At 37.0% G+C, this 14225-nt stretch overlaps 1 protein-coding gene across 6 annotated transcripts in view; it reads left to right on the plus strand.

Moving 5' to 3' along the window:
* Window positions 1–14225, plus strand: part of PARP4 (poly(ADP-ribose) polymerase family member 4) — a 129905-nt gene that overhangs the window by 94361 nt on the left and 21319 nt on the right. For all 6 annotated transcript variants that reach the window (XM_045072418.1, XM_045072416.1, XM_045072415.1 and 3 more), the window contains 4 exons: window positions 164–244; window positions 1627–1707; window positions 3006–3101; window positions 3713–3835. In XM_045072418.1, the coding sequence (XP_044928353.1) occupies window positions 164–244; window positions 1627–1707; window positions 3006–3101; window positions 3713–3835 (381 nt within the window). The remainder of the gene's footprint in view (window positions 1–163; window positions 245–1626; window positions 1708–3005; window positions 3102–3712; window positions 3836–14225) is intronic.

A 14225-nucleotide genomic window follows, 5' to 3' on the forward strand; every position in this document is an offset into this window, starting at 1 on the left:
TCATAACATGCTGGCAAATATTCTCCTACTGGAAACTGAATGGGTAGTTAACTGGGGATACTGGGGAGCCTTTCCATTAAAAGGAAAGAGAAAATCATGGTGAAACTAAGACTCTACAGAATGAGAAATTAATAAGGGATTCCACCCTCCTCCCCCATTTCAGGCAACTCTATGTGCATTGATTCAAGAGAAAGAATTTTCTACAGTAGTATCAACTAGTGAACTTCAGAAGACAACTGGAACTGTAAGATTAAAAACTTTAACTATGAACTCACTCTTTGAAAGTTTTAATAAATTTATATTTTCATACCTTTGTTGTTCTTGTTTTTCTATTTTGACCCTTCAGTACGCAGTATGATATGGGGAACTGTTGTCTGTACAAACGAGAACACTTTCCTTCAGTTTCTGATGCAGCAGCTCTTTTTCTGGGGTTCTTGAGTCTAGGTGTATCCATATGGGCATCAGTGGATATGACTAACTGCAATAAATTTGGTATTTTATACAGGAACACTTTTTAAGGAGGTTCTCAAAGTTGTTCATGACATGATAAAAATTAAGCACCACAGATCAACCTTTGTTATTTTGAAATATGAAGTGTAACAGTACTGGACTGAGAGTAAACATATATTGAGAATGTGTTTGTTTTTTCTACTTTCAGAGTAAAAGCAAATGAATTATCACCAGAAAGTTTATAGTATTTGTATTAGTACTTAATCTATTAGATTCAGACCTGGAAAATGCCTAACCTATATATACTATATATATGTAGCTTTATTCATAGGAGTTTTTATTTGCCTAGCCAGGTAAACTACTTCCAAGACATTGCAGATATTTTGTCTTTTTTTAAAAATAAAATACAACTTACTTTTTAGCCCTGAATCAATTATTATAACTTATTGTTTGCCTGTGATATATGTATAGAACTTAAGGGACTCTCCCTATTTTTTTTAAAAAAAATGAATCTAAGGGGGGAATTAATAATTAAAAGGGTTTTACCTGGAAAGAGGTCACTTTCCATAAAATTGAAGTTTTTATAGTTGTACTTATTCTGTGAATTATGGCCTTACTGATAACAAAATTACAAGAGTTGGAATTATCATTGTAAGCAAACATTGCTATTAAAATCAGCTGTGTTTCTTAGTTATTGGAAAGGAAGGGGGCAGTCCTTCACCTTGCACTTCCCAGGGCACATTTTGCCACCCCTGCCCTTCAGAGTGGAGGTCACATTCACAGTTAGGCATCACAGCACTAAGCGGACTTCTTCCTACAGTAGAAGAACAGTTTAAAATTTTAGAAATAAATTGAATTAGCAAAATGCCCTTTTATAGAAAAGACAAAACTGTAGGCATAGAAAACAGATGAGTGGGTGCCAAGGTCTGGAGGTGACAGCAAGGACCATGAGGAGTGCCCTTCACTTTTGAAATTGAAGGAACTATTCTGTATCTTTATTTCAGTGGTAGTCACACAACTATATACATTTGTTACAACTCATCAAACTGTACACTTAAAAGGGGTGAATTTTATTGTTTGTACTACTATACCTCAATTTTAAAAGTGGTTCTCTAAGTTAAGACTTTAATGAGAAGCCATCTGAATCTTTTTTTCCCCTTTGCTGCTTAAACACAGATGATCCACAAGCTGACAGCACGAGCTCTGATCCGAGATTATGAAGACGGCATTCTCCACGAAAATGAAACGAACCATGAGGTTTGCTCTTTTCATTGTTCTCCATCCTTCTTAAATTGATCTATCCATGGAACTGTAAAGTGAGGATAGCTGAATGGAGAGACATGTGGTATGGTGGCAGTCATCATTGTATCTGTATTTTCTGCACCTGGGGTGCAGGGCACTCAGTAAATGTTTGTTGAATGAATTAATGAAAGAACGGATGTCATTGGTTTCCTAAGAATTCTCTGGTCATTTCCTCATCAAGAGGAGGCCAGAGGAGGGCTCAGAGAATGTTTGGTAAGCTCCTGTCATAAATATCACCTAAGATCTTATATACTATAGGCATTGGTATTCTCATCTTAGTGATGAAGCAGCCCGGGTGCAAGACAGGTAGGTGACCACCCCAAAGACACACAGTGGAGCCAAAGCCCACCCTGTGCCTTCTTTACTGACCTGATGAGGCCTCCAACAGGGGGTCCCACTCAGCCAGCCCACCTGATGACCTGGTCCCTTGGTAGCTGTGAACTTAAATGGGCTTAGGAGAAGTGGTGCTCAATGCCCTCCCAAAAAGAAGGAACCAGAGGACCTCCCCTGGCTGTTAATGCAGTCATGGCAGGTAATAGATGGCCTTGTGTTTTCACTGTACTCCCTTGCTGCCCTTAGATTAGCAGCCTTGTGTTCTGTTTTACTTAAGACCTTTTTGGGTTTGGTTTTTTTTTTTTTTTAGATTTTATTTATTTATTTGAGGAAGAGAGAGAGAGAGATCACGAATAGGGGGAAGGGTAGAGGGAGAGGCAGACACCATGCCAAGCAGGGAACCTGATGTGGGACTCAATCCCAGGACCCTGGATCCATGACCTGGGCTGAAGCCAAGACTCTTAACCAATTGAGGCACCCAGGTGCCCTCCTTAAGGCCTTTTTATCTGTGTGGGCAACTGACCAGCCCTTCCACCAAATAGTCCTGAAAAAGTCACTCTACATCTCCACACCTTGGATTCCCCATCTTTAAAACGGGAGGAAGAGACTGTTAAAAAATGCAGAAACCCCCCACACTTGAGAGTGAGAGTTCTTTGTAGTCATAAAGAACTATATAAATATGAATTATTTTTCTATGACTTAACCAGTCACTTGATCCTATTGTTCAGAGAATGTTAAGTCATCTACTGTAGACATTTAGACAGGGCCATTGACTCAATTTTATTTGAAATACTAATTATAAAATGGTTTATTTTGTAGAAAAATACATTTGTTGGTTATTTAATACTTGTTTTATTGGTCATACATAGCTAAACAGTGAAAAATAAAATAAGACATGACTTCATTTGATTCTATTTTAGATGAAGAAGCAAATCTTAAAATCTCTGATTATTAAACTCAGTAAAGAAAACTGTCTCATAACGCAGTTTACAAGCTTTGTTGCAGTTGAGAAGAGGGTATGTATTGTTAATTCATGGTTATTTCATTTGTATTTACATATTAAGAAAATTACTCTTGCTCTGACTGTTACTGACAATATCCACATTCATGGCTTATGAAGAGCAGGGAGAAGAGAGGCAGGGAGGACCATGAAACCAGAGCCTCACATTCACAAAGGGCTCATTATAATTTCTCTAAATGAGTCACATATGTTATGTTTTTGATGTTATAAGTTATTACTTAGTTATATGTATATTTATGAGATACACTATAATTTTACTACATTTGGGCATTTCTCACCTTTTATTAACGCAAGACCCTCAAAAAACAGAAAGGGCTTGAGCTTCCCTCATCCTCTGCGAGGCCTTTTCTTTTTCGTAAGTTTAAGAGGAAAAGACCACAGAAGGCACTTACCACAGCCCCCACACCCAGCTCAAGAAAGAGGAAAGCCACTCAACTGAGCATAATTTTCTTTTTAGACTCTTTCTCCCTCCCTTGTGGCCCAGAACAATCTAATCTGACACCCATACATATTTCAAACTAAGGATTCACCAGGCTTTAGAATGAATAGTAATCATTTAATTTGATAATGTCTGTTTTGTTTTTACCTAATTTTAATTCAATATAGGATGGTAAGGAATTGCCTTCTCCTAATATTCCTAATATTTGGGAACTTATTGCCAAAGAAGATGTTGATTTTTTACCATACATGAGCTGGCAGGAGGAGCAACCAGATACCAGTGTGGCACAGGTAAGTGTTAATTACCAAATCAATTAATATTGTGTTTTCATATTTGTATGATTGTGAGGGGAGCCCTTTGCTTCAAATAGCACACTTATTGCTTGAATTTGCAGGAACTGTTGTCGCCCTCAAAATGGAAAATATTTGCACATTTATAAAAAAGCTGTCATATGACTGAGAGAGTCACCATACATAAATGTAGCTGTAAAATACCAAAGGGGAATAACTGTGATTTTACTTCATTCATAGACAAATAAACTGTCATACAAGAAACTAAAGTCACTTACTCTAAGTAATTAATAGTTCATCATGAAAGTAGTGAGAAAAGTCCTATCTGATCATCTAAATTCACCACTAATAATTCTTAAAGTTTGTAACATGTTATATTGTGGCCTTTGTGACCAGAAATAGAATTGGAAAATGTGATTCACATAGAAACTGAAAGGCATATTCAAAACCAAAGGAACAAAACAGTGCTAATAAAACCCTTAGGTATCTAGGTTAGCAGAATAAAATTGCCAAAATAAAGAAATTTAGATTCTAAGGAAAAATTTTGAGAGGAATTTTGGGAAAATGTAATAATATATGCAACATTTATTTACTTTGATCCACTTTGAAGTTACTGTGTCAATTAAGAATATAAAAACAGGGGCGCCTGGGTGGCTCAGTGGTTAAGCCGCTGCCTTCGGCTCAGGTCATGATCTCGGGGTCCTGGGATCGAGCCCCACATCGGGCTCTCTGCTCAGCAGGGAGCCTGCTTCCTCCTCTCTCTCTGCCTGCCTCTCTGCCTACTTGTGATCTTTGTCTGTCAAATAAATAAATAAAATCTTTAAAAAATATATATATATAAAAACACATTAGATATCCTTTGCTTACTTTGTTCAAAAATCATGATCTGAGATGGTAAATAACAACACAGCAACAACCAAACAAAACCGTAAATGTTTCCTCAAATCCTTCATTCAGAATTTTGTTTTATCTTACAGTTGTCTTTAAAGGAGAGATGGATAATAACTTTTGAAAATCCTGATTTTACTCTTTTTCTGAGTTCACTTCTCTAGTCACGTAGGTCACACTAGAGAGAAGAGAAGTTGTAGCCTCCACAGGACAGATGGGTAGTGGCAGGGCTGGGGAAATGACTGTGTCCCAACTGGCAGATAAAGAGGTAGGCAGCCTTTGGTGCACCTCCCCTATTGTTGCAAGTCCCTCCTCTTTGGGCTAAAGCAAATTCCAGGAGATATAAAGAGCTGAACCTTTACTCTCCCTGCTCATTTTTTACTCTTCCCCTTTTGGGAGTCAACCATTGAAGACTAGGACATTCCAAAACAACTCCTATATGGGTATAATTAAAAAATTATTGCCCATACCCAAAGAAAGGCTCAGAAGAGACGTAAGAGGACATTAAGTTTATACTTCAGGCTGATCCTCACCATAGAGATAGCCTGCAACAATTAAGAAAGGAAAAAGAATAACAAAAATACAACAAACGCTGGGGAAGAAAGAGAATCTCATATCCAAATTTACCACATTTATTAGATTCAGATACTCAGTGTTCATGGGAGAAAAATCACAAAGCATACAAAAAAAAACCCCACAAAAAACAGGAAAGTATGACCTCCTCCAAAATTGAAACAACCGCAAACTGTCCCTGAAAAAGACAAAGTGGCAGATATATTAGACAAAGACTTTAACACAGTGATCTAAAAGGTGCTCAGAGAACTAGAGGAATATGAGGAGAAAGTCAAGAAAATGATGAATGGATGAAATGGAAATATCAGTAAAGAGATAGAAGATTTAAAAAGAAACCAAAAAGAAATTCTGGAGCTGAAATGTACAATACCTGAAATAAAAATTCACTAGAGGGATTCAAAGGCAGATTTGAGCAGGCAGAAGAAAGAAGCAATGAACTTGAACTTTTTCTGCTTCTTCATGTCAGTATTATTATTAAAGTGTCAATATTACCCAAAGCAATCTATAGATTCAATGCAATCTCTATCAAAAGCTCAGCAATGTTATTGAAGAAATAGAAAAATCGGGCCACCCTGGGTGGCCCGGTCATGAAGTGTCTGCCTTCAGCTCAGGTCGTGGTCCCAGAGTCCTGGAATTGAGCCTCACATCGGGCTCCCTGCTCAGCAGGGAGCCTGCTTCTCCCTCTCCCATTCCCCCTGCTTGTGTTCCCTCTCTTGCTATGTCTTTCTCTGTCAAATAAATAAATAAAATCTTTTTAAATCTTTTTTTTTAAAGATTTTATTTATTTATTTGACAGAGAGTGATCACAAGTAGACAGAGAGGCAGGCAGAGAGAGAGAGGGAAGCAGGCTCCCTGCTGAGCAGAGAGCCCGATGGGGGACTAGATCCCAGGACCCTGAAATCACGACCTGAGCTGAAGGCAGCGGCTTAACCCACTGAGCCACCCAGGCGCACAATAAATAAAATCTTAAAAAAAAAAAAAAAAAGAAAAAGAAAGAAAAGAAGAAATAGAAAAATCCACCGTGGAATTCATATGGAATCTCAAGATACTCCAAAATAGTCAAAACAATCTTGAAAAAGAACAAAACTGGAGGGCTCACACTTACTGATTTCAAAATTTACTCCAATGATAAGTAATCAAAGCAGTGTGATGCTCATATAAAGGCAGACTTTTATAAACCAATAGAATAGAATAGTGAGTCCAGAAATAAACCCTAGTATATACGGTCAAGTGATTTTTGACAAACGTACCAAGATTATTCATTGGGGAAAGCATAAATGGTGCTGGAAATACTGGAAATCCACATGCAAAAGAATGATGTTGTATCCTTACCTAATATCATATACAGAAATTAACTCAAAATGAATCTATGACCTATATATAAGGCCTTAAACAATATAACTCCTAAAAGAAACATAAGACCAATCTTCACCCTTTAGGTTTAACAGTAATCTGTCAGGATGTGATACCAAAGGCATAAGTAACAAAAGAAAAAAAAAATAAAGGAATCAGACTTCATGAAAATTTAGAAAAATTTTGTACATCAAAAAACACTATCCACAGAATAAAAAGATAACCCACAGAATGGAAGAAAATTTTTGGCAGAGATATACATGATAAGGGATTAATATCCAAAATGTATAGAACTCCTAAAACTCAACAACAACAAAGCAACCCAATTAAAAAATAGGGTAAGGGGGTAGGCTCAATCAGTTGGGCATCTGACTCTTGGTTTTGACTCAGGTCACGATCTCATGTGTTGTGAGATCAAATCCTATGTCAGGCGCCATGCTCAGCAGGGAGTCCACTTGAAGATTCTTTCCCTCTGCCTCTTCCCCACTCTCTCTCTCTTAAATGAATAAATAAATTTTTAAAAACATTTTTAAGGGGCACCTGGGTGCCTCAGTGGGTTAAAGCCTCTGCCTTTGGCTCAGGTCATGATCTCAGGGTCCTGGGATCGAGCCCCATGTCTGGCTCTCTGCTCTGCGGAGAGCCTGTTTCCTCCTCTCTCTCTGCCTGCCCCTCTGTCTACTTGTGATCTCTATCTGTCAAATAAATAAATAAAATCTTTAAAAAAAACATTTTTAAAAATAGAGCACAGGTCTTGAGTAGACATTTCTACAAAGAAGATATGTGAATGGTCAGTAAGCACAGGAAAAGATGTTCAATAGCAATACTGGTCTTCCTCAAGAAGGAAGAAAATCTCAAATTCACAACCTAAACTTACACCTAAAGAAGCTGGGAAAGGAACAGCAAACAGCCTAAATCCAACAGGAAAAGGAAAATAATAAAGATTAGAGCAGAAATAAATGATATAGAAATTTTAAAAAACCCAAATCAACAAAACTAGGAGTTGGTTCTTTAAAAGAATTAACAATATTGACAAACCCCCAGCCAGACTTACCAAAAAGAAAAGAAAAAGGACCCAAATAAATAAAACCATAAATGAAAAAGACAGATCAGAACCAACATCATAGAAATACAAACAATTATAAGAGAATATTATAAGCAATTATATACCAACATATAAGGCAATCTGGAAGAAATGAATAAATTCCCAGAAACATATAAACTACCAAATCTGAAACAGTAAGAAATAGAAAGTCTGAACAGACCCAAAACAAGAAAAGAAATGGAATTAGGAATCAAAAATCTCCCAACAAACAAGGGTTCAGGGTAAGATGGCTTCCCAGGGGAATTCTACAAAACATTTATTTTTTTAAAAGATTTTATTTATTTATTTATTTATTTATTTATTTGAGGGAGACAGGAAGAGGGAGAGAGCAGCAACCAGAAAGACTCTACCAAAAAATTGCTAGAGCTGATACAGGAATTCAGCAAAGTTGCAAGATATAAAATCAACACACAGAAGTCTGTTGCATTCCTTACACCAATAATGAAGTATCAGAAAGAGAAATCAAGGAATCAGTTCCGTTTACAATTGCATCAAAAACCATAAGATATCTTCGGAAAAAACCTAACCAGAGAGGTAGAAGATCTGTACTCTGAAAACTATAGAACATTAATGAGACAAAATGAGGAAAACCCAAAGAAATGGAAAAAACATTCCATGTTCATGGATTGGAAGAACAAATATTGTTAAAATGTCTATACCACCAGGGCGCCTGGGTGGCTCAGTGAGTTAAAGCCTCTGCCTGTGGCTCAGGTCATGATCCTAAGGTCCTGGGATCGAGCCCTGCATCGAGCTCTCTGCTCAGCAGGGAGCCTGCTTCCCCCTCTCTCTCTCTGCCTGCCTCTCTGCCTAATTGTGATTCTGTCAAATAAATAAATAAAATCTTTAAAAAAAATGTCTATACTACCCAAAGCAATCTGCACATTCAGCGCAATCCCTATCAAACTACCAACCAACAGGAGGTGGATGGAGGGATGAGGTAACTGAATGATGGGCATTAAGGAGGCCCCTTGATGTAGTGAGCACTGGGTATTATATGAAACTGATAAATCACTAAATTAGCTCTGAAACTGATAATACACTATATGTTAATTACATTGAATTAAAAGGGATGCCTGGGTGGCTCTGTCAGTTGAGCGTCCACCTTCAGCTCAGGTCATAATCCCAGGGTCCTGGGATCAAATGCTGCGTCAGGCTCCTGCTCAGTGGGGGATGTGCGTCTTCCTCTCCCTCTCCCCTCCAGTCATGCGCTCTCTCTCTCTCACAAAGTAAATTAATAAAACTTTTTTTAAAAAATCAAATAATAATTTTTAAAAAATTACCACAGCATTTTTCACAGAGCTGGAATAAACAATCCTAAATTTGTATGGAATCAGAAAAGACCCCAAATAGCTGAAGTAATGTTGAAAAAGAAAACCAAAGCTGGAGAAACCACAATTCTGGAGTTCAAGCTGTATTACAAAGCTGTAATCAAGACAGTATGGTACTGGCACAAAAATAGACACATAGATCAATGGAACAGAATAGAGAGCCTAGAAATGTACCTTCAAATCTATGGTCAACAAACCTTTGACAAAGCAGGAAACAATATCCAACTTAAAAAAAAGAAGAAGAAGAAGAAGAAAAAAGAAAGTCTCTTCAACAAATGGTGTTGGGAAAACTGGACAGCCACATGTAGAAGAATGAAACTGGACCACATCTTATACCATACATACAAAAAAAAAAATTGAAATGGGTGAAAGATCTAAATGTGAGAAAGGAATCCATCAGAATCCTAGAGGAGAACACAGACAGCAACCTCTTTGACCTCAGGTACAGAAACTTCTTACTAGAGATGTCTCCAGAGACAAGAAAAACAAAAGCAAAAATGAATTATTGGGACTTCATCAAGATAAAAAGCTTTCCTTTTACATAACAAAAGGAAACAATCAACAAATCAGCATTCTTTACTCACAAACAACCTAAATGTCTCTGTAGAAGATCTTAAAGATTCTATGGAAGGACTAGTAGGATTAGTAAGTAAGTGCATTTGACAAGGTTATAGGATGCAAGGTCAATGTAAGAAACCAGGGGCACCTGGAAGGCTCAGTGGGTTGGGCCTCTGCCTTTGGCTGAGGTCATGATCTCAGGGTCCTGGGATTGAGCTCCACATCAGGCTCCTTGCTCAGCCGGGAGCCTCCTTCTCCCTCTCTCTCTGCCTACCTTTCTTCCTACTTGTGATCTCTCGCTCGCTCGCTCTCTGGCAAATAAATAAATAAATCCTTTAAAAAAATGTAAGAAACCAACTTAATTTCTGTATGCTGGCAACAATTAAAAATTGGTATTTAAAAAACAATACCACTTATATTATAATACCATAGAAAATACGAAATATGTAGAATCAAATTTGACAAAATAAGCAGGATCTGTACACTGAAAATTACACAACATTGCTGAGAAAATTGCAATTGAAGAAGACCTAAATAAATGTTCTTGGATTAAATTTGTTTAATCAGATTCTCCTCAGATTAATCTATAGATTAGATTATAGATTCAATCCAACTCAAAGTCCCAGCAAGTTTTTTGTTTAGAAATTGACACACTGATTCTAAATTGTATATGTAATATAAAGCATCTTTGTTAGCCAAAACAACTTTGAAAAAGAAGAAAAGTTTGGAGGTCTTACACTGTCTGATTTTAAGACTTTTTATAAGGCTACAGTAATTAGGAGAGTGTGATATTTGGGTAAAATAGACATCTGCACCATGAGAACACCACTGAAACATGTAACAGTTGGAATGGAGTAGAAAGTCTAGAAATATATCCACATATACAGGGTCAATGGATTTTCTACAGATGTGTCAAGGCAATTCAATGTGGAAAGGATGATCTTTTCAACAAATGCTCTTTTCTGGAGCAATTGGATGGCCATTTGCCAAACAAATAAACAAAAATGAACCTCTGTCCTTAGCTCACACCATGTGCAAAGACTAATTTAGAATATAGACTTGAATATAACAACTGAAACTAGAATATCTAGAAGAAAATATAGGAGAAATGTTAATGAATTTGGGTTCGACAGAGGTTTTTTAAATTAAAAGAAATTATAAAAAAAAAAATTATGAGGGGCTCTTGCATGGCTCAGGTAATGGTCTCAGGGTCCTGGTATCAAGTCCCGCATCAGGCTCCCTGCTCTGCATTGGAGGGAATCTGCTTCTCTGTCCCACTCCCCCTGCTGGTGCTTATTCTTACTCTCTCTCTCTCTCAAATAAATAAATAAAATCTTTAAAAAAAAAATTGATAAATTGCGGGCACCTGGGTGCCTCAGGTTATGATCCCAGAGTCTTGGGATCAAGCCCTGCATCGTGCTCTCTGCTTACTGGGGAGTCTACTTCCTCCTCCCCCTCTGCCTGCCTCTCTGCCTACTTGTGTTCTCTCTCTCTGTCAAATAAATAAATAAATCTTTTTAAAAAATTGATGAATTGGACTTCATTAATTCCAAAAACTTTTGCTCTTTAGAAGACACCATTAAGCAAATGAATGCACCAGCGGCATTTGTGAGAAAATATTCAATATTCAACATATCTGACAAAGTCATCTAAAATATATAAAGCAATCTTACAATTCAGTAATAAGAAAACCCAATAAAATAATGAGCAGATTTGAAAAGACACTTCACCAAAGAAGTTATACAGAAAAGATGCTCAAAATCATCAGTCACATGAGAATATGCAAATTGGAGGCACAGTGAGATACTTTCACATAGCCACTAGAATGGCGTAAAAGGGACTACATGTGAGGATGTGGAACAATGGTTACTCATGCACTGCTGGTAGAAGTGCAAAATGGCACAACAATTTTAGAAACTTTTTGACGGGTTTCTTAAAAAATATACACCTACCATTTGACTCAGCCAAGTGAAATGAAAGTGTATGTTCAAAGATTTCTGCGTAAGTACTCATTGTGGCTTTTATTTGTAGTAGCCAGAAGTTGGAAACAACCATCAGGAAATGAATAAGCAAACTGTGATATAGCCCTATGATGGATACATGCAACCTCATGTATCAGGACAGTTATGCTGAGTAGAAGAAGTGAAACACAGAAGAATAGAAATTGTATGATTTCATTGATACAAAATACATGTAAACCAAAATAAAGTTATTGAGATAAATAGTGGTTGCCTGGGAACTGCAAGGGGGGGAATGAGATGGATTACAAAAGGGCACAGGAATATCTTGAGAGTGATGGTTATGTTCATTCTCTTCACTATGATAATGGCTTCATGATGTATGCTTATGTCAGAACTCACCAAATTATATACTTTATTTTTTTAAAGATGTTATTTATTTGACAGACAGGGACAAGTAGGCAGAGCAGCAGGCAGAGGAAGAAGGAGAAGCAGGCTCTCTGCTGAGCAAGACCCCAGGATCATGACCTGAACCAAAGGCAGCTTCTCAGCCAACTGAGCCACCTAGGTGCCCCTTATTATTTTTTTAATTAAACTCTACCCTCAGTGTAGGGATCCAATTCACGACCCTGAGATCAGGAATCACATGCTGTACTGACTAAGCCAACTAGGTACCCCTCAAATTATGCATTTAAAATGTGCAGTTTATTGCACATCAATTATACCTAAGAAAATCTATTCTGAAAATTTTAATTAACTCTAGCCAAACTTCCCTCTTTATAGATTATGTCAAATCACACTCCCATTGGTAGCATGTGAGAGTCTTATTCTGTCCGTCTTTAACCCAGCTTATCATTCAAATGTTTGATCTTTGCAAATTGGGCAGGTGAGAAATGCATTAATGATATTTTAATTTTCATTTCTTTGTGAATGAAGATAGCATGTTTTCATATTCTTAAGAGCTCTAGGTATGTTCTTTTCTATGTGTTATCTATTAATGTTTTTTTACCTTTATTATTGTGATGTTAGTCTTTTTTTTTCTTTTCTTTTCCCTTCTTTTCTTAACAGATTTTATTTATTTGACAGATAGAGAGAGAGAGAGCGCACAAGCAGGGGGAAACGGCAGGCAGAGGGAGAGGGAGAATGAGAGGGAGAAGCAGGCTTCCCTGCAGAGCAAGGAGCCTGATGTGTGGCTCCATCCCAGAACCCTGGGATCATGACCTTAGCCAAAGGCAGTCACTTAAGCAACAACTGAGCCTCCCAGGCACCCTAGTCATTTTCTTATTTATTTCAGGAAAAATGCGTATTAGGAAAATAAGCTGTTTTTACTTTGAGCTGCACAGATTTGTATCCCAGTTTGCTATTTGTATTTTGATGTCATTCATCATCTTTTTGTCATGCAGATTTCTTAATTCAGGCAAATTTTTTTATCTTTGGGTTTCTTGTTTTTGTTTTATATTGTTTTATTTTATTATCATTCTTAGAAATATCTTCCCTATCCAGAGGCTATGCTTCCTAAAGGTTTTTTCTTATTTTTTTTAATAGTTTTATGGTTTCTTGTTTACATTTAATTTTTCATCCAATTGGAATCTATCCTGGTATAAGATAGGAAGTATGGAACTAAATTTATTCTTTTCCAGATAGCTACCCACTTTCCCCAACACAGTTATTGGAAAATTCTTTTTCCTCCCATTGACTTAAAATATCATCTTTGTCATCTATTAAATTTCCATGTGTTTAAGGATCTATTACTGGACCATCTATTTTGTTCCACTGATATGTTATTGCAATTTTATAAAATACTTTAATATCTAACAGGTCTAGTCTATCACTATTACTTTCTTTTTCCATTTGTTTATCTAATTAAGAGAAACCCAGAAAAACATTGTTTTTAAATATTATTTTCAAATATGTGTTTTGTAATATGTTCTGCAGTGTAATTATTTAAATGTATACTGGAAATGACTGAGTTGGGAAAGAACTACTCTTTTTTTAAAATAGCTGATTTTTGGGGTGCCTGGGTGGCTCAGTGGGTTAAGCCGCTGCCTTCGGCTCAGGTCATGATCTCAGGATCCTGGGATCGGGTCCCACATCGGGCTCTCTGCTTAGCGGGGAGCCTGCTTCCTCCTCTCTCTCTGCCTGCCTCTCTGCCTACTTGTGATCTCTCTCTGTCAAATAAATAAATAAAATCTTAAAAAAATTAAAAAAATAAAATAGCTGATTTTTAAAAATAATAATAAAATAAAATACCTGATTTACATTGGTAAAATTATAGACTAATTTTTTTTATATTTTTAAAAGATTTTATTTATTTATTTGACAGAAATCACAAGTAGGCAGAGAGGCAAGCAGAGAGAGAGGGAAGCAGACTCCCTGCTGAGCAGAGAGCCTGACACAGGGCTTGATCCCAGGACACTGAGATCATGACCTGTGCCGAAAGGCAGAGGCTTTAGCCCACTGAGCCACCCAGGCACCCCTAATTATTTTTTTTAAAGATTTTACTTTTAAGCTGTCCCAACACAGAGCTCAGATTTATAACTCTGTGATCAAGAGTCACAGACTCTACCCCCTGAACCAGCCAGGTGCTGTCAGGCTACTTACTTCTAAAATATCTCAAAGACTTATAATTC

The sequence above is a fragment of the Mustela putorius genome, unplaced genomic scaffold (assembly GCF_011764305.1).
Source record: "Mustela putorius furo isolate JIRA1106 unplaced genomic scaffold, ASM1176430v1.1 tig00004035_pilon_pilon_pilon, whole genome shotgun sequence".
Lineage (NCBI taxonomy): Eukaryota > Metazoa > Chordata > Mammalia > Carnivora > Mustelidae > Mustela > Mustela putorius.